The sequence below is a fragment of the Seriola lalandi genome, unplaced genomic scaffold (genome assembly GCF_002814215.2).
Source record: "Seriola lalandi dorsalis isolate HSWRI2012SDOR001 ecotype SW California unplaced genomic scaffold, Sedor1 jcf7180002054556, whole genome shotgun sequence".
NCBI classification, from domain to species: Eukaryota; Metazoa; Chordata; class Actinopteri; order Carangiformes; family Carangidae; genus Seriola; species Seriola lalandi.
This window is the reverse complement of record NW_019525109.1, coordinates 1327504-1347431: the sequence shown is the minus strand read 5'-3', so window position 1 is coordinate 1347431 and position 19928 is coordinate 1327504. Positions and strand designations below refer to the sequence as shown.

The 19928-nt window shown below is 41.0% G+C and overlaps 1 protein-coding gene across 2 annotated transcripts in view; it reads right to left on the bottom strand.

Moving 5' to 3' along the window:
* peli1b (pellino E3 ubiquitin protein ligase 1b) overlaps positions 1-19928 on the bottom strand; it is a 41257-nt gene that overhangs the window by 14961 nt on the left and 6368 nt on the right. Inside the window, exons 1-2 of one of the 2 annotated variants that reach the window (XM_087176473.1) lie at positions 10616-10632; positions 2503-2809 (exon numbers count right to left, since the gene is read on the bottom strand). In XM_087176473.1, the coding sequence (XP_087032599.1) occupies positions 2503-2585 (83 nt within the window). In that variant the 5' untranslated portion in view covers positions 2586-2809; positions 10616-10632. Of the gene's footprint in view, positions 1-2502; positions 2810-10615; positions 10633-19928 lie in introns of those variants that run through there. The other variant, XM_023415733.2, reaches the window with a different exon arrangement.

Genomic DNA, 19928 nt, shown 5'->3' with positions numbered 1-19928 from the left:
GTTTCCACCACCTTATATGGCTTTTATTTTAAAGAAACCACATGTTAATGAGAGTGAATAGTTTGTGTGTCACATTCCCTTAGGGTTGGTGAGAGCATGGTTCTAATGTTAGGGGCTCAACTCCCACTGAGGCCACATAGAAAACAAATGCACTTCCAGCTCTGTAATGTGTATTAAAGTGTTCGCTGCACTTAGAGCAGCCATACTTGCAGCACAGTGTGACTCCTCATGTCAACCGGCGTGAAGTGCCCCTGTTGACCTTTTAAGACGGGTGACCTGACCTAGAATCAAAAACTAGGAGCGGAAAAATCAGAGCAAAACGGAAAACCGGGGTTCTCCCTTGTAAAGGCATGGGACTGCATTTACTGCTCACTGCAGTTTTTCCACTAGGGAAAATTTCCACGGTCATCTCCCTGACAATGCGGCTCCAGAATAACTCAGAACAACAAACTGTGAGTCAGCTGTGAAACCAACTGTGTGTGTGCCTGTGTGACACATGAAAAATATGTGTGTGTATATAGCTGTGTCTGTCTCGTACAAGCGCAAGGAAGTGTGTGTATGTGCGTGTAAGGAGTCTTTCCGACATCTGCATTCCTGCAGAGTGGGCTGGGATGGGGAGTGGGGTGGAATAGCCCTTTGGGAAATAAACAGGAGACAGACAGATAAAGGAAGTCCTTCGCTGTCAGTTGTTATTGAGGAAAGTGTGTGTGTGTGTGTGTGTGTGTTTGTGTTTGTCTGTGTATGTATGCAGTTGTCTCCTATGCTAGAGATATAGGGTGGGGTCGAGGGTTTTTCCTACAGCTGAGTATGTGGACTCGAGTCAAAACAACTCTCTGGAGGAAGAGAAAGCCAAGGTGTTTAAGATGAGAATCCGGTGCTGCTTCTGGCCAAACCGATCCCATCTTGTAATATAACGAGCAATGTGGTTAATCTCATCTTCCAAAAATACTTAATTGTAACTCTGGCTGAACAATGCTAACTGTGTGTACTGGCAGTGCATGACCCTGTGCGACGGGGCAAAAAATATCGCAGTTGTTTCTGTTGCTGTCTTGAAAAGCATTTCCGTTTGTTCTCTCTGGATCCCTGCCTTTGTTCATATCTTGTTGTCAACTCTTCTGCTGAACCATTCAGAGGCTTAGTCTGCTGAGCTTGTTAGAAGATATCCGAAGGTTAATTGACAAATCAAAGTGCTTGTACAGTAAATCCTTAGTGTTTATTCCCCCAGGACACTTAGTCTTGTATCACAGCATTGGCTCCTTTTCTGTTATTCACCACTATTTACACTGTTCTTAAATTTATGATCATCTCTTATCTAATATGACATCTTTGGCACATGGTAATCATAAGAACAATAGGAAGTCCCATTAAATATACACAACTGCTTCTTGTATTTCAGACTTTGCATCCACATAAATATTTTACTGTTTGTATCCTGGTGCCTTCAAGCAGCAAAGTTATGTTTACATAAAGTGTTTCTTACCAAAACAATTTATTTATCTAAAGAATTGTAACAAGTGCATATCCTTCCTATTAATTAACATTTAAAAAAGCCTGTTTTTAGATATGTAAAATCATCCACTGTCTGTCAGCAGAATAGTGTGAAATCCATGTGTGTCTGCATTTACACAGGTAGTTTAAAGCTTGGGACAAATCTGAAAACGGGCCTGAACCAACAAATACTGCACAAACCACACGTAAAGATGGTGAGGGAGCTGGAGGTGACTGAACTTTGTCACATGATAAAACAAATCTTTACGATAACTGGCAGCGACCCCTATAATTGTATAATTGTAATTGCGTGTCTCCGCCTTAAGAGGTAAAAATGTCAAATTGCACATTATCAAAATTATTGCGTGGAAGTGAATTCGTTTTAAAAAAATACTTGACTTGTTTCAGCAACTGTCTTCAATTTATATACCTCAAGAACTCAAACCAGAAAGCACACATGGGTAGGTCACTTTTTAGGTCTGCGTGCAGAGTGAACTCATGTGGTTACAAACCAGAGCGCAAACACTGGGAGGGTTGGAAACACTGATTGGAGTGAACTAGACCAGCCAACAACTGTGACCAACACATCCAGCCATTATCAGCCATGACTCACAGAGCCAACACCGTCCGACCAATACAGTCAATCATCGCCAATACACACAGTTCACATTCAATCTACACACATGCAGTAACCAAGAAAACAAACCTCATCCCCTAGAGATATCAACACATTCATTATCAATCTTAAGATAGTTTCATCTAAGGATAAGGATTGTTTGAGGAAATTGAGGGGAAAAAAAAAAAACATGCTATTATCTTGACCAGAGGACTACAAATAATGATTATTTTTATTAATGATTAATGTGCTGATTATCGTCTCATTTAATCGATTATATGATATGATTGGAATTTGAGCGTCTTGTCTACACTTACTTCTTATTTAGACCATAATATTAGTGTCACAGAGGTGTGTTCTGGATATATTGGTGTTGCATGTAATGTGTTGATGCTTACCCCAGCACAATGAGCTCTCCATACTTCACTGGCACTTTGGTGGAGGCGGTGGTGGAGATGTTTTCCTGCTCTGGGGAGTACATTGGGCACGGCTGATTGAGGTTTAGAGGAGGAGGGGAGGCAAGATGGGTGAGATCCAACAGGGTGATGGGAGAAAGGAAGAGGAAAGGAGGGAAAGGGAGGGGGGAGGTGCTGATCGAATGGAGCACTGGGGGGAAAGGAGGAGAAGGAAGGGGAAGGGTCAGCTGAGCCTCAGCTCCACCCTCTCATGCTTCATGTGTCCGTCTCCCGCAGCGCTCGTCCCGCCCTGCAGAGTGACAAAAGAAAGGATTAACACAAAGATAAGTGTGTTGAGTCACGATGGCCAAACAGGAGGAAACAGGATTCAAATGCAATTGCCAGAGATTTCAGTTGCTGTTTAATTTTATACATGTGGATAGTGTTCACAGTTTCTAATGACAACAAAAATCATCAGGTTTGTGTGTAAATATCCCAGTTTTAGCCAAAGCAGTCCACATGTTATAATGACACCTTTTATTCATTTGAATGAGGGGTTAGAGTGACTCAGTAGGGGTGCAATGCAGAGTGCTCCAGCAAACAAAGCAGCAGGGTAGCCCTAAACTTTTACCACAACGCAATCTTCATCAAACAGTACGTTGGCCAATCAAATATGTAGAGTTGTAAAATCCTGCTTCATAGAATTATGAACCACTGTGGAGGGTTTTGGTGTCTAACAAGACTTCATACATTGATCTGTTTCTCAAACTGGACCTCCTGGACCACATTTCATCATTTCACCGGTACCTGAAACAAGATTAATGCCAGGCTGTTTTAAGTCTGAGCGACCCCTGAGGGCTGGAACTATTAAACAACGAGCTGTTTATATGCAAATGTTGTGTATGTGAAGCTCCTCTGTGATGAGTATCAAAAAGCAGGTGGCACATGCCTGTCCAGTTCTTCCCCATTCAACACTGGAGTTTTCAGTAACAAACACCACAGTACAAAGGGACCTTGCATCATCAATTATGAAAATATAAATAAGGGAAAACAGGAACAAGATTATCTCTTTCAGCCTAATCATATCAAAGATATTCTGAGCCATTTAAAGAGCTGAAATTCATTCAGTCAGGTACAAATGGAAAACACACCCGCACACAACTCAACTCAAATATTTTGCTACAAAGCTTCAAATAATAATATGACTTCATGTGACTTATTCTTCTTGTTAAGTGAGGTGGGTTTCTGTAAATGCCACACATTACACGGTAAATGCTGACTTCAGAGAATGACTCAAAAACACAGACAGCTTTCAAAATACACAGGAAGTCACAGCACCGAGCAGAGAATGAAAGTATGTGTGAGAAAAGTAGGCATGAGAAAAAGGAGAGGATGAACTTCCTGTTACAATAAGCTGAGGACGATCTCATGCACTCACGACATCACGGGTTTCAACTCATGACCTTTCCTGCATGTCCTAACACTCTCCCATTTACTAGACAAAAAAAGCAGAGTATAAATACGGTAAGCTAGCTCTCCTAACAAAAACACCACTTTACCAACAGGCAGTCATCTTCATTTGATGCAGAATATTTCACCTACGAGTCCCAGAGTGCCTTTCTGCTAAGAGAATGCAGAACCACGCATTAATAAAGCATAGGAAGTACAATGTTTTGATGATGAATGGGGAAAGGCGGGAGCTTTGTTCCTCAGCACTCAACAGCAGGAAGGCTGAGACAGTCCCGTCAGACCAAGTGTGAGAAGTTCATGCAGAGGCCTTCCAGGTAAATATTCATGTCAAACACAATGTCTGGACTAAAGACAGTAGGAGCAACTTTGATGGATCAAACATGGACAATATAGCCTACATTTCAAGAAAACCTATACGTTGAGTGATACACACACAAACACAATCTGTCAGAGACAATAACCACTAACCCAACAACATGGAGGAAAAAAACTCCTCCTAACAGACTGATACTTATTTCTTTAACTGTTTAACTGATGAATTTCTGTCATCTTACTTCCATGACACATTATGGACAGTGCAGTGCTCTGCAGAGATAAATACAGCATAGTCTAATGCCTCTCTGACCTGGGAGTCAATCACACCTCCAGCCCACGTGCTCAGTGGGGTCCGATAAGGAGGGCAGTCCTTTGCATTGTGGGTGCGTGCATAAACACAAACAGTTCCCCACTCAGAAACAGGAAGTTAGATGTTTCCACTACCACCAGGTTCGCACATCAGTTCACCAGTTTTGATACATTGTGGGTGATAGTGGAGTTTCCGACTTGAAGTCTCCATTTGCAAATTATACAATGAAAGAAAAGCTTAAGATAGGAGAGAACACTTAATGAAACCATGCATCACTCTTATAGTCCACAGTTTATTTAAGAAAACATTACGGTACATAGCAAAGTGGAGACTGATTGGAGGATTGGACTGTGGCTAACATTTCACTGTCAATTCTTTTAAAGTGACAGTTACATAATTATCATATATTTACTGGATTCGGATCTGGTGACTGGGGAGGCGACTGAAGTTCCCTGAAGTCACTGTGATGTTCATGAGACCAGTTTTAGACATGGAGCATTATCCTGCAGGAAGTGGCCATTAGAGGATGGTCAATTGTGACCATAAAAGAATGCACATGGTCAGCAATAATTCTCAGATAGGCTGTGGCATTTAGACCATGATTGATTGGTATTAAGGGGCACAAAGTGGGCCAAGAAAACATTCCCTACACCATTACACCACCACCACCAGCACCCTGGACTGTTGACACAAGGCAGGTTGGGTCCATGGATTCATGCTGCCTCAGCAGAAATCCAGATTCAGGCTACGTTTTTCCAGTCTTCAGCTGTCCAGTTTTTGGGAGCCTGTGCTGGGTGCAGTCTGAGATATCTTGTTCTTGGCTGACAGGAGTGGAACCTCATGCGGTCTTGTTGTTGTAGTTCATCTGCCTCAAGGTTCAACGTGTTGTTCATTCTGAGAAGCTTTTTGCTCACCATGGAGTTATCGTAGCCTTTCTGTCAGCTCCAACCACTTTGACCATTCTCCTCTGACCTCTCTCTTCATTCTTTTCGCAGAACTGCCGCTCACTGGATGGTCTTTGTTTTTTTGTGCCATTCTGAGTAAAAGAGACCGCCGTGCGTTAAAATGAGCAGAACAGCAAGAGAAATATTCAGCCCAGCCCATCCATCAGCAACAATCATAATAAAATCTAATGAACTGGATTCTGTAAGAGAAGCACTCTTCAGAGAATCAACTTGTTGGACATATTACAGGTGAAAGGTCACATGATCGGACTCCAAACTGCTTATTAATGTTCGAGTGCTTGCTAACTGAGAGCTTACCTGCTCATACATCCTTACCACCATACAAACTTTTTCACAGCCGCACAACTGAAGATGTAACATTTTGAGTTCACTTCCTGATGTCATGCTCCCAAGGCTTTAACAATAAATCTATAATAAGAGTATCACACCACAACTCAGTATAGCTGTGAACTATAAACAGCTTCATCACACACAGCAAGAGGGAGAAAAGAAGGCAGAGGTGAAACTCTAGTAGTACAGAAAGAAATCAGACCAGGGTTAATCACATTTAAGTGAAGGCAAGTGCTTCATTTTCTTCACACAGCAACGTCTTATCGATATTTCTGAATAAAAATCAGCAGGTGGTGGGAATGGTTGTGAATCTTCTCAGCTCTTTTTCTAACAGCGGACATTGAAGTTCTGTTGGAAGAAGCCTGTTTTACTCTGGCTACGGGCAATAAAAGCGAAGCAGAGGACCTGGAGGACTCAGGAAGAAGGGGGAAGTGAAGATGGGTGTGTTCAAACTGCAAAACTGGATATAAGACTGAGCCCCACCTGCTCCCCTGACAGAGGAGGTTAATCCCACATGCTAACACACACGCACACATGCAGCATTACCATTGCATACTAAAACACCATGCTCCAAACTGTTTGCATGAGCAATCCCCTACACACACACACACACACACACACACACACACACACACACACACACACACACACACACACACACACGTGTGCACAGTAAGTAGTGTTGAGGGAGCTGTTGGCTGACTTACTGGGAATTGATTTTTACCTATTGATCCAGACACTGAAGACCAAAAGAAAAATAGAGTGCAGTGGGTCCTGTTATTGAACAGATGTACAGAATGCTGAATTATCCTTCTGTCTCAACACTGTTATCAAGAAATCAACAAAAACAGCAGCTGCCTGTCCAGAGCCCACGTTTCTCGCCTTCTCCTGTGGAGCTCAAGGACATCGACTCAGCCAGCCCAGTCTCTCTGGAAATTATGATCATATTGGACCAATATTTCATGCAGCATCATATATGCAAAGCAGTCAAAAGTATGGTGAGAATATCGGGGTGGTGCATATAAATGAAAACCATTACATTTTAATATCAGAGGCTGGGATTTCCATCTAGCTGGTGATTAATGATGTCAATTTTAATATTCAAAGCTCCACTAATTGACATTTTATATTAAAGATAATGACCAGTGGGGTGACAGCAAGAACAGTTTTGAGTGACAGCTTTATTTTCTCAAATTTAACCTTTGGTTTCTCTTCTTAATTTACTTGGGTAATGTCGAGAAATAGTTCACACCGATCATTTCATTGAAAGCATATTGATCACTAAATTGGCTGAGTGAGGAAATTTGTCTCTAGTGCACATCTCTAGTTATATGTATGGGGTATATAATTTTTTAAGCGTGTGTGTGTGTGTGTGTGTCTGACTAAGCTCTCTGCCTCTGCAACTCTGCATGACACAGAGCTCGGTGTGGCTGCATGCCAACTGCTGCTTAGCTACCGAGACACACAGTCCTACAACAATGGATCCAGAGCTCAGAGAGTCTGACTTTGCGGGCCAGGGTCACGGATTGTAACAACCTGCTGCTGACAGCAGGAACAGCAACCTCACACTTACAAAAGCCCTCATAAAACTTTACTGCAAGGAGGCTTGGGTGACACCTGCCACTCCCCCTGACTGCCAACAGAGCACAACACATGACAAACAAATGTACATGCTAGGTCTACATGTTAAGATGGAAGCAGGGTAACAGCTGCACTTCTTCTTTTGAAAACATTACCAGCTGAGCCACAGTGCTACATGTGAAACTGTCCTATCTGGCATATACCAAAGAGCAACACATAGCCATGACTAGGGAACTGACATCAATCCATTCTGCCGGATTCTGCACAATGCTTTCATATTGACTAAAAAGGTGTGTAATACTTGAGGAGAGTAGAGTCAAGGGTAGAGTCATTGTGGTGAGTCAAAGCATGACACACTTTCAGAATCACAAGGCAATGCTCTGTGGAAACAAACAACTTAACCAGAGGCGATGTTTCTCGGTTGATAGGTCAGGAACCAAAAATGGGTCAGAAGATCCTCTAACAGGGTCATGGACAAAGACGAAGTGACAGAGGGACCTACAGTACGGTGCTTACTAACGTGCTAAGTCTACTGCATGGCCAAGGAAACATGTAGGATCCTGATACACAACCAGGGAAGGAGCTTCAGGGACAAACATTTAAATTGTACTGATCCTAAATCAGATAAAATCCAATCTATTCTTTACTGAACTACATTGTGTTTTGTCCACCTCAGCTTGCTAGTGTTGCAGTGTGCAGCTCTTGTTAAAGACAGCTGGACTCTAGACCTCAAGCATTTCGCTCCATATGCGAATGAACATGTGAAAAATTACTTGACTATTTTCTGACTCCAAGTTGGCAAAATACACAGATTTGTCAAGGTGTGACAGTAACAAATCTTTTATTGCTCCTCTTTTAGTGGCAAAGATCTCCACATAGGTCATATTAGATGTCACTAATTAACATTCATTGCATGAGTAACTTGATGGCGGACCAACATTAAACTTTCAGCTTTGAACTGGACAAATCAAATAAAAACAAAATGCAGTTACTTCATCATATTGGTTGTGAGCTTCTGATATAAACTGTCACAAATGAACTTGTTTTGTTGGGAACACAAAATAGGACAAATAACAACTAAAGGACATACAAAAACTTCTCAAATCAAACCTATATACAGTCTATGCATCAAACACAGCCAAGCTCTGTCAACGCAGAAAACCCAGAGCAGACACCAGGTCAGGAATGGATAACAAAAGAAAAAAAAAACAGGACCTCCTACATGGTGTAACATCTTCATTACTGGAAAGTGGTAATGATATCCTCCTGGTTAAGTGGGTCATCAGATCAATAAATAATAACAGATGCCTGGAATAGACTGCAAGAGGCTGACATGTTTCTGGCATTCTGGATATGTGGAGCTATTTAATATGAGGACACACCTGCTCCAATTTGAAAAGATAACAAACTGGATTGTATTTTTGTGGTATATAATTTTGAAATAGTGGACTATTCATGAGATACAATTTCATTTATAATATCTGTTCGTTTCTCTGTATTATAGTGGCAATATTTTAACAAATTACTTGCTGAAACAAATCCATCTTGCTTGGGTTTTCTCATATTTCTTTTCCAGAAAGGGAAGGAATAATCATATGCTAGCGAATAGACCAGCTGTCTCCATAATGTGTTGTGAAACATGAGAGGTATGTATTCACTTTTTTCGGTTTTGTTATGACACTCAAAGCGCTACTGATATTCTGCCTGCTGGGCTAAAACTAGGTGTCAATACAATGCGGGTGATAGTAGTGTAAGTGCGGGTGTGCGTGTGTGTGTGTGTGTAAAAATGAGAACTCAAAAGGGAAGGAAGAAAAAACAAAAAACATGTTATTACTGGTGGCTGCTGTGATCTTTGTCAGAGCCCTTCATCAAGAAGGTCATCAGATACCTAATCATCCCAGTTTTACTTGCTCTCACCACATCCTTAAATACTGAGGCTTTTAGGTGTTTTACACCTTTCATGTTCCCCTTGTGAGCGGGAGGCTTTGAGCTCCCCAGCTGTTCCATGCTGAGCACGGAACACGTGTTATTCAAAAGCTTACAGCAACTGTTTCCAAAAACAGAAAGTCTCTCTCTGCCTCTCCCTCCCTCCTCAGTCTTTTTTATCTTTGCATCTCCCCCCCGCATCTGCATCTTCGTACAGAGCCGGCTGTAATCTTTTACAAACCAAAATTACCAAACTACAAAACTAATTGTGATTGAAATAGAGACTGGCGATGGAAAAGAAGACAGGGCGATGCACAGCAGCACATCTTGTTCCTCGTCTTCTCAGCTCTGATGCTGAATGTGTGCATACTCTAGTACGACCCCTTCCACTGCCATCCACTTCAGGAGAGACACTCTGTGCTGTGCTACGATTTTATAACTGAACTCTGTCCAGGACGCAAACTTTGTTTCTCCGCCTGTGGTGAAGTGATGTTTTCATATCACAATGATGAACAAAGGGATTAAAATGTGAGTCTGTGAGACTCATGTAGGCTGTTAGTGTGAGGTAGGAAGTACACTGTGCTGTAACTGGGCAGACATACATCAGCATAACGCTGAGCAGGACTTCAACTAATAACTCTTTTTATTATCAATTAATCTGCCCATTATTTTCTCAACTAATCATTTTATAGTTTTCTCTAGAAAATGAGAAAAATATCTTCAAAGTTTATGTTTTGACCAACCAAAAAAAAACCCCACAGATATTCAATTTACTATCATATAAAACAACGAAAAGCTGCAGATTCTTTCATTTCAAAAGCTGGAACTTTTGTTTGAAATATAATCAATCAACTAATCATTGCAGCTATAATGTTAAGTATTTTCAAAAATGAAAAATATGTATACAAAAGGCAAAGCAGGAGCCACAAGCAAAAAAAAAAAAAATGAAAGCAATGAAAGTCAACTGACTCAGCTACTTCAGAGAGTGAGTAGGTGTTAGCCTACTTTCCAGTAGAAAGCAAAGATGCTTTAATGGTAAAGGAAGCTTTATGATAATGTCAGCAACACACCTATTCCCACTTACTGTGACACTCAGGCCAGGTTTCTATTCCTAGGTGCTAACCCAAGCCTTAATGCATAAACTAAACTAGTAAGACACAATCTACCAGTTAACGATGTAGATGTAGATGGTAAAGAGGTTAAATGATGATAGATGTACCTCGCACTGCTAAGAATCAGGCTGACCTCGCATCTTCTAACAAAACCTCTCTTTGTGAAAATCCCACTCCAAGAGGAACTCCGACCCTCTCAACCCGTGTCCTGTTTGGAGAGCAGGGCAGGTCTTTCAGCTCAGTGGAGGAGAAAAGACAGAAATATCCATGCTACAGTCAAACCCAAAGGCATAGCAGTGATGAAAAGGTCTCTCAGGAGGCATAACATAAACTTTAAGCATATATCTATATTATTATATAATATCACATATATCATAATTATCGGAGAAGGAAGAACCGGAGAACTTTTTGCTTAAAAAAATACTTAAATGAGTAGTCGGTTGCAGTCTGTTCCTAAGAAGACCTCCATGTGAGGGGAGCCAGCGCCACGTCAATGACTTAAATCCGAAGCCGCAACTTCCTGTGACAAACTGCAGCTGCTTGGTGGGAGAGCCAACTAGCCAGCAAGTCTTCAGCCAGTCTGCCACCTCCCAGCTCACAAAGACCGCACGTTCCTCAGATCAGAATGATAACAGAAAAGCCCCTCTGCCAGATTATGTCTCATTTAGAAAAGATGTCAACTTTTCAGATCCACAGACTGAACCTTGGTCCCAAGTTTATTCTCAGCAGCATCATGTCAAAGTGCTAATAACCAAGACACTGAACCCCATGATAAATAAGAATATGATTCAAACAAATGCAGTTTGCTTGATGCAGATGGCAGGGTAAAAAAAAAAAAACACTAATTATAGAATAAAAAAGCCTCATTGGTTTGGACATCAGTCATCTGTTTATGGGCTTGAAAGAAGGACAGAGCATTAGATGAAAGCTTCCTACAGTTTCTTGGAATGGCTTTTATTTTTTTCCAGATGATGATTAAAATGGAGCATAATGCAGCACATCATGCTGGAGGTTTTATGGTTGTAGGAAAAGAGGGGACTGCTGAATATGACCATAAACCTCATCCTTGTAAGTGGTGTGTCTTCAAAAAACAATTTCATCTCAACAACAGTCAACAACAAGTCAAAGCATGTGCTAACCCTACAAATTATGGCTAAGTATTTTTTGAGATTTCCGTTTGAGTATGTGGGAGGTTGTGCGTGCATCATCGGGGATTTTAATCTACTCTGAGTGTTTGTAATGCAAGCGAAATGCATTTGTGTGGGCGCAAGCTCGTTTCAGACGGCCTGGGTCTGGTCTCCAGTGTGTAGAGTTGCATGGCCGGGTCAGTGGAGAGGGATTGGTTTGCGCACTGTGAAGATTAGACGCTCGATGACTCGGAAACTGATCTGTGGGGAGGAGGGAGCTGGCAAACCTGACGCCAGATTCTCTTTTTTTCCTCTTGCCTTCCATTCTGTCTCCTCCTTGGTCAAACTTGTCCGATCGATGAACATGAACAGATTGCATCGGCATCGCAGAACATGAGAAAAAAAAAAGAAAAGAAAAGAAGACGAAGAGAGAAGGAGATCTCTGTCCAAGTCATCTGGGACATGGGAGGAAAATTTTCTTTTTTCCAGTGTTTTTACAAAATACACTCAAGTGTCTAAGCATGCATGCATTTTAAGAGGGAGGTTTCATTTTGCCTTGACTCCAGTGTTATTTTGATTAATGACAAAAAATATTTTCTGATGACCCATTTTTCATTTTTCAAAATGAGACTAAAACAAAATAAGGAGTAACCTTTAAAAATAAGAAAGAATAAAAGCTTAATGATGAAAGAGGGACCAATGGAGAAATTAACTCATTACTGTTTTAGAGAAATGTCTTATTCACATATTGTAGCTCCTGATGAATAAAACATATCCTCCACTGATTTACCTGTTTGACCTGTTAATAAGAAGCACACTGCATGTCAGTAGTGTTATCTAACATTACCTGTTCTCGAAAGACAAAGATTTTTGCACTTACTGCGACAAAGTATGAAAACAAAAGATTTTCAAAAGAAAAGAAGATTTAAAAAAAAAAAAAAAAAAAACTATCTGTCGTGTTGCTGTCTGAAGGAATGAGCTAGTTCTGGGATTAATCAACAATCAACCATCGAAACGACGTGTTATCGTGTTATCTGAAGTTTCGGTTCTTCCTCTCAAGCTAAACCTTACTTTTTCTTCATAAAATATCACAGTGTACCTGCAGTTTGTGTCTTCTTTTTTTTTTTGCCTGGATCCGATTCAACACTTGAGTTCAATATTTATATTCTTCAACATAATACAGCTACACGGTGCACTCCAAGCTTAAAGTGGGCCTACATTAAAACTAGCAGTTTTAAGAAGATATGTTTGACATCTGCTCCACATTATGTAAATATAGCTCAGTGGAGTTTTGTGCAGCAGCACTTTAAAGGTATGGTACGCCTGCAAAATATGGCAAAAAAAATATCACATTGTTGATGCTAGTGTGGATCGTGCTAATTATACCTGATGGCTATTTCATCTTAGTTTGTGCTTTTCTGCAGTTCAAATGATTGCATCACTGAGCTTTATGAATAGGTTTGAGTGTTTCCAGAGTTCATGGGGTGTTTTTGGCACCTGGAGTACAAAGAGTGCAATCGCTTACAAAAAACAAAGGATTGGAAGTTGACCAGGATTTCTTTAACTGATGTAATCACTTTAAAAAAAACTTTAATGGCCTCTATCCGGAACGTGCACATTGGCTCCAGAGTTGAGACACCTTTAGATAGCTGTGAATCTTTATTGTGTAAACAGTCAGCCTAATGTTTGAACACAAACATTTAATGGTCAGTCAAAGACCTAGCTGCTACCTCCATCCCACTGCCCACACAGAACCTGAAGCACTGACAAAAGGTACAGCAGGAAACCACACATTTCAAACAGGGATGATTAATGATGAGTGTACATCTCCTGATGATTGTGACTGCATTTTCACTCACCACAGCAGCCAACAGAATAGAAAGAATAGAGGAATCTTCCAGAGGACTGTGGCTTACCCGCCAAACTGAGAGGATGACAACACACACTTCGAGGCACAATCTCAAATCTGCCAGCGTTTGGCAAACAGCTAATGTTAATGTTCCCTATTCCAGAAACTGGGCTTCAACACCTCCTTCAAATAAATGTAGATTTTTATGTGTTTGTCTGGAGGTGCGTGCTGCAACTAGCTCATATTCTTTCCATCTCTCTTTAGCTGGCGACTGTTCCTCCTGACTCCAATGGGAAATGATCAGACTCATTTCCATTCACACACCAGATCTCACAATAAGTCCAATCTTCTGTCTCAGAATGAAAACCACAATGAGCGCTGGCACACAGAAACCATTTCCATCCAGAGGAACCCTTTAAAACCACCCGAGGACCTTATGACAGGGAAAATCACTGCTGATGCAACATTACAGAAAATTAATGTAGTGTGAATTATATCTCCTGAAGCTCAGCTGAGTGTACACAGGAGATAAGATGGCATTATCAATACAAACCAGATTGTGAATTCCTAACATGTCTCTGAGTAGGAGATCAGACAGTAGAAATATAATAATATAGTGTTTTGTTTGTGTGTGTGTGTGCATGGTTTAAATATATTTCACTGATTATTCTGAATCTAAATGCACACTGGACGCCATAGGAACGTAGAAACATTTCTGTCTGACCATAGACACGCCTGTAGCCAGCCTGCTCCAAAGTGATTTACAGAGTCAGCGTGTCCATGCACACAGGAAGTCCCAATTCCCTGCCCACTCACAGACAGACACACACTTGTCATGTTCAGTGTTCCCTGGAGATGACTTCCAGTGTGTGTGTGTGTGTGTGTGTGTGTGTGTGTGTGTGTGTGTGTGTGTGTGTGTGTGTGTGGTCCTGTATTTACACCAAGATGGATGGAAACATACGGTATGCTGGATTCTCATGCGCCCCATGACACATTGCTTGAAAGGAAGGAAGGAATAACAGAGGGCACATTTGACAGATAGACAGTCACATCCAGGTTAGGAAACACTGGAGACAAAGGGTGGCAGTTCAGTTAACCTCAAGATTTAACTGGTCTGAGTGAGCCTGCTCCCCAAAACACACCTGACAAGATGTTCAACACACCAGAACACAAATAAAACTCCCTTGTTGGACAAGGTAGAAAAACATATTTTACTTAAAGCAGCTATAATTGATATTTTCACAATAACAATGTATAACCTGAATCTGCAGCTCATCTAAGGTTTGAAAAGCTTTATCTGGTTTTCACCGCATTGTTTAGCTGTTCAGCTGAAACTGTTTTGCTTCACTCTTGTTGTTCTTTTCAACCACAGCAGGCAGCTATTTTCAGGGAAAAATCTCTAAAAAAAACTCACTGTACACTACCTGCTCAATACCAAACAGCAGACAGACAACCAGCTGGTGAAAATAGTGGTGCGTTTAGCAGCTAAAGAAAAGCTGATATCTTCCTCAGGAGTTAGCAGAGACCAAAAACAGAGCGAAAGGAGCATGAATATGGACTTAGATTCACCAGGTGGACACAACCATGACTACTTTTAACTACTTTATATACTGCTGGGTAGCTTGTGATTCTCCCCCTGAGGATCAGTACAGCTCTATCTTTAACCTATAATAATACAAGACTGTATTTTGTATTATTAATCTGAATCTGTAGAGTATCACTTAAATGCAGTGGAATAAATCTTGGAGTAAAAGAGAAAGTAGGCGATGGTAGAAATACTCAGGTAAAGAACAAGTTCCTCAAAACTGTATTTAAGTTTCACCAACAACCAAACAGAACTGCGACCACGAACGAAAGGTCTACAGATTCCGGCAAATGACGTGACGGTGATGTTTTAAAATGTCTTGTTTAGTCCAACCAACAGCCTTAAACCTGCAGAGTAAGTAAGAGTAAGAAAATATTTTCAACAGAAAAAAAATCTTATGGTGAAGTAATCTGTGCTAGAAGAAGACAGTCGAGTCATTATATTTACTCTGCAGCACCTTATGGCCAACTAATCACTCGGAGAATTTGACTGCAACCAAATATACAGCATATCGGTCTTCACTGCATCTGATTCGGTTTTGTTTGTCTGAATCATTAAAGTTAAGCAGAACTGTAATTCGCTCTAGATGAGAGAGTCTGCCTAATGCCATAAACGTAGATTTATGAATATCCTGTTTACTCAGGATGGTGCACACATGCTCTGTAACATAGCAAATAAAAAATTAATTAGCCTCAGACCATCTGTCATTTTTTATATGTGGTAAGTTAAATTTCCTCCCTTTTTACGAAAACATATCACACTCAGTGGCATCTGGACTCTCTGGAGTAACCATTATCCTGCAAAACAGAGCTTATAAACACAGCACACCACTTCACCATGTGCTGTTACCAACACAGTGGCCACATATAGACACTGAAGTGGTCAATATTTAGACATGCTGAGCTACTTTTCAGAAGATCTTCTGAAGCTGTGACTACGACGGAAAAAAGAAGTGGTCTGTAACAAGACCGATTAGAATAATCCACTCGGGCTCAATGCCAAGCACTTGATCAGAGGAAGCGTTGCCACAACAATACTCACACTCATCAGCTATAAACAGCACGGCATGAAATATGTGGAGCAGGTCAGGAAAAGGACTTGGACATTAGAAACACGGTGAGGAATGTAAACCCGAGCTGTGTTGTTGAAAGCAGATGTGAACATAGTGAGGATGGCATCAAAAGCCATTGGATCTCACGCCTAACAAAAACTGACCCATGAGGACAGATCTGAAAATGTCCTGTGAATGTTCTGCTGAAAAGCCAACACACATCACGCCCATCTGACCAGTTTGAACCGTGAACATCACACGTCAACCAGGGCACCGATCCCCTTAAGAAAAATACACATTTTTAACTCCAAAAGTACGCTAAGTGCACAAAGGACCAGATCTTTCCCATGGCACGACAGCACCAGTCACACCTCCACCCTCCACTCCTCAAAGGAGACTGGAGTCGGACCCTTTGGCGCCAAATTCCTGCTGAGAATTAAATTAAGTCATCAAAACAAACTACCGGTTGCTCTGGAGGCTCCGAGAGACCGGCATCTCCACAGAATCAAGGACTGCTCCCCTCAGAACCAGGGTCCGCAGTTTGAGCCTGAGGTGTTACACTTGTGTCTGGGGTTCAGGCTGTTTGGAGGATCAGTGGACTAGAAAACATGTCAGGTACTCATTTCACTGTGAGGAGAGGGGTGAATCGGACCCATGACCAATGTATACCATCATCCCAATGTCTCCCTCTTTCCGCTGTTCGTAATACTGTGTAATAAAAGCAGCTTATGAGGAATAATTAAAAACAGTGGTGGTTCTGTTTTTTGTTTTTCTATGAATAACCTTTGTAATATCCATGTGAATCAGACTTCCCAAAATCTAACTTAGGCTGCCTTAAATTAAAATAAGAATTGGAGTAAGCCTTGAAAAAGTGGCTAAAAAGTTGTGTGGAGAATGGAAGAAATGAATTTTACATGAGGGTCTCTAATCTGTAAACTAACACAAACCTATTCGTCCGACATTTCCAGAAAACAGTCTTATGTTACATAATGTTGGTATGATAAAGGTTGCTATTTCAGTTCAGGCAAGGGCCAATGTTCTTTCCTAATGTTATCATTTTTGTGTTAAGAGTTTCTAGGACTGCAATTAACAACAATTCTTTTTTCAGTTAATCAAATAATAATTTCTATAAAAAGTCTGATGATAGAGAGAGAAAAATTAATCAAATAATTAGCCTTTTTTCACAAAAATCCAAGAGTTTCAACTTTATGCGATGTAAGACAACAACATTGAAATATTTGCTGATACATTTTTTCTTGATTGTCTAATTAATGAACTGTTTCAGCTCTAGCACTTTTTATTTGACAGGAACATTTTTGAAAAACATATGATATTCTCATTGTTTAATTAAATGTTATGTCTACAAGCACACACAGGGCGGGATAAAGTGAGATACTGATCTCCTGAGAGGAATACTAATATGACTGAGGCACAAAAACAAATGTGCGGACGTTATGGCATGGTGAACAACCAAAAAATAGTGAGTTTCATTGCATGCTAAAATATAACTGGAAAAGCCTTAAAGTTACAGAGACAGTTTGTTCCTATGTTTTGTGCTTAGTCCATTTTGTTACTGCTTTTTTCAGTTTCCAGGGCAGGTCCGCTGTCTGTGCTTTGTCAGAGCAGCCAACTGGTTTTCCTGTAAGCTGCATTGGGAGGAGGCTTGATGACAGAAGGTAGGGGAAGAAATAGGAGGGCCAGCGTTTGAATTACAGCCTCATTAATGATTCAGTGGGAAGAACACAGGCCGGTGTATGCACACAGACAACCAACAGCTCTGTGGGTGGACGTGCAACAAGACACAAACCCAGGCGAGGTCTCGGACACACAATAATGCACACAATCACAGATGCAGACATATACAAGCACACTGGGGCCTGTGTGGCAAATACGATCAGACAATGATGCATGTCCACGTGCAAACAGTGAAAGACGTACTGTACTGTACAAGGCCTGGGCTTCTAAACACACATGGATGCACGGTCATATGGACATGCAATCAAAAACACACACACACACACACACACATGCTTCTGGAGCCAAGCACCATCTCCTGATTGTACAAAGCATACAATGTGACCTTCTTAGATGCATGAAACGTGCATGCGTTGTGAGCTCAGGGTGACAGGCGTTCATCTGCATTCAGCACTGCAGGGGAAAATCACCCAACCTATTTAAACTGCTGTTATTTAATTTGAATAGACGTTTTGGAAATTTGCACAAAATGAAACCTCATTATTGTAAGGTGTTATTGAGGTCAACATGTGTCATTCATCGGGCATTAAAAAAAAAAAAAGCCACAGCATGGCCGCACAATAAATTAGTATTAGTATAGACTATTTTAATCGCAGGGCACACTCCCTCTGAACTGCTGTGCTGTCTGTCACTTCAGATTTTTGTCAGTTTATGTTTGACAAATGAGTGATGTCCCCTGTTGCTAAAAAAGCTTAGTCTTTGCTTTGCTTTCCTTATTTTCCATTTCATCTGAGCTGCATGCCAAAGCTCACCACTCTATGTATGACTGATTCCTGCTTTTTGATGAATTATTTTGACTGTTTGGTAATTTCTTCTTTAGTTACACAGTTATCATGGGGTTTTCTAGATAATTACCTTGTAATACATTGTAGATCACAGACTTGCTGGTATGGTTGGGTTGAACCACTGTTATTATGGGCTAAATGCTGTGCTCGTACTGTGAGAAACTTTAATTCCACTGCTTCCTTATTGTTTTCAGTACTGAGGAAAGAATGCCAAGGACAGCTGTAACCTTCAGCAATTTATCACTGGTTAACTGGGTTAGTGTTCAACTATACAGTCCCAAGTGTGATCGTTTCCACAGCAATGTAGGTGACTGTAAACATGTACAAGTGGAACGCTTTCCAGCCAATTAAGGTTCTAGTTCAGACTTTGGTCTGAGTGAAATATTTAAGATACATCATTCCAGCTATAGTTGAAAACACCCAGGACGGAGATATGAGATGTCAATAGTGGTATAAAATAATTCTGTTCCCACATATCAACACTGAAAATCATGATTACAGTGCACACAGTAGAAAACAACAGTTGCATGCTTAAGGCTGATTCATGTTTCCGTTCACCATCCGTTTCTGTTTGGCTCCTTTCAGTGTTGGTGAGGGGTTGCATTTCTCTGGGGAGGTAAGAGGGAACAGTCTGTGTTGGTCTAACTGTGCTGCACCTGGTCATAGTTTGTAATCATTAGCCTCTTGTCCAGCCAAATGAGACGGGCTAGTGCTCAGCGCTGCTAGCGTTCAGGCTTCGGTGGGGTTAGTTTGGGTTTTGGCAGTATTTCCACTTCAGAACCGCTGGCTCTGTCTCCTACACCTTTAAAATAAAACAGACTTAACATTTCTGGAAATAAGTGGACTTTAAGGGACTTAAAGTTTATCTTTGGTCTAAACAACAGTTTCACATATTATGTAATCAAGTGAATGTTTGAACTGAGGGTTTCATAACTTTCTTCTTTTGCTACATTGAGCACAAGGACACTCAGAATTTGATTATTTAATGGATTTTCAGCAATTACTGCCCTGCTTTCTCTGCATTCACAGAAACAGCAGTAATCCCTGGGGAAGCCACAAGATCAACAAGTTACACACTCAGTTTTGTGTGTGTGTGTGTGTGTGTGTGTGTGTGTGAGGATGTGCACACAAGTTCATTGGAGACAGGAAGGCTGGAAAGTGAAGCAGGAAATGGCAATCATGCATGATCAGAGGGGAGTTGACAATTATAGGTCTGTGTCTACATATGAAAATGTGTCTACAAGTGTGTGTGTGTGTGTGTGTGTGTG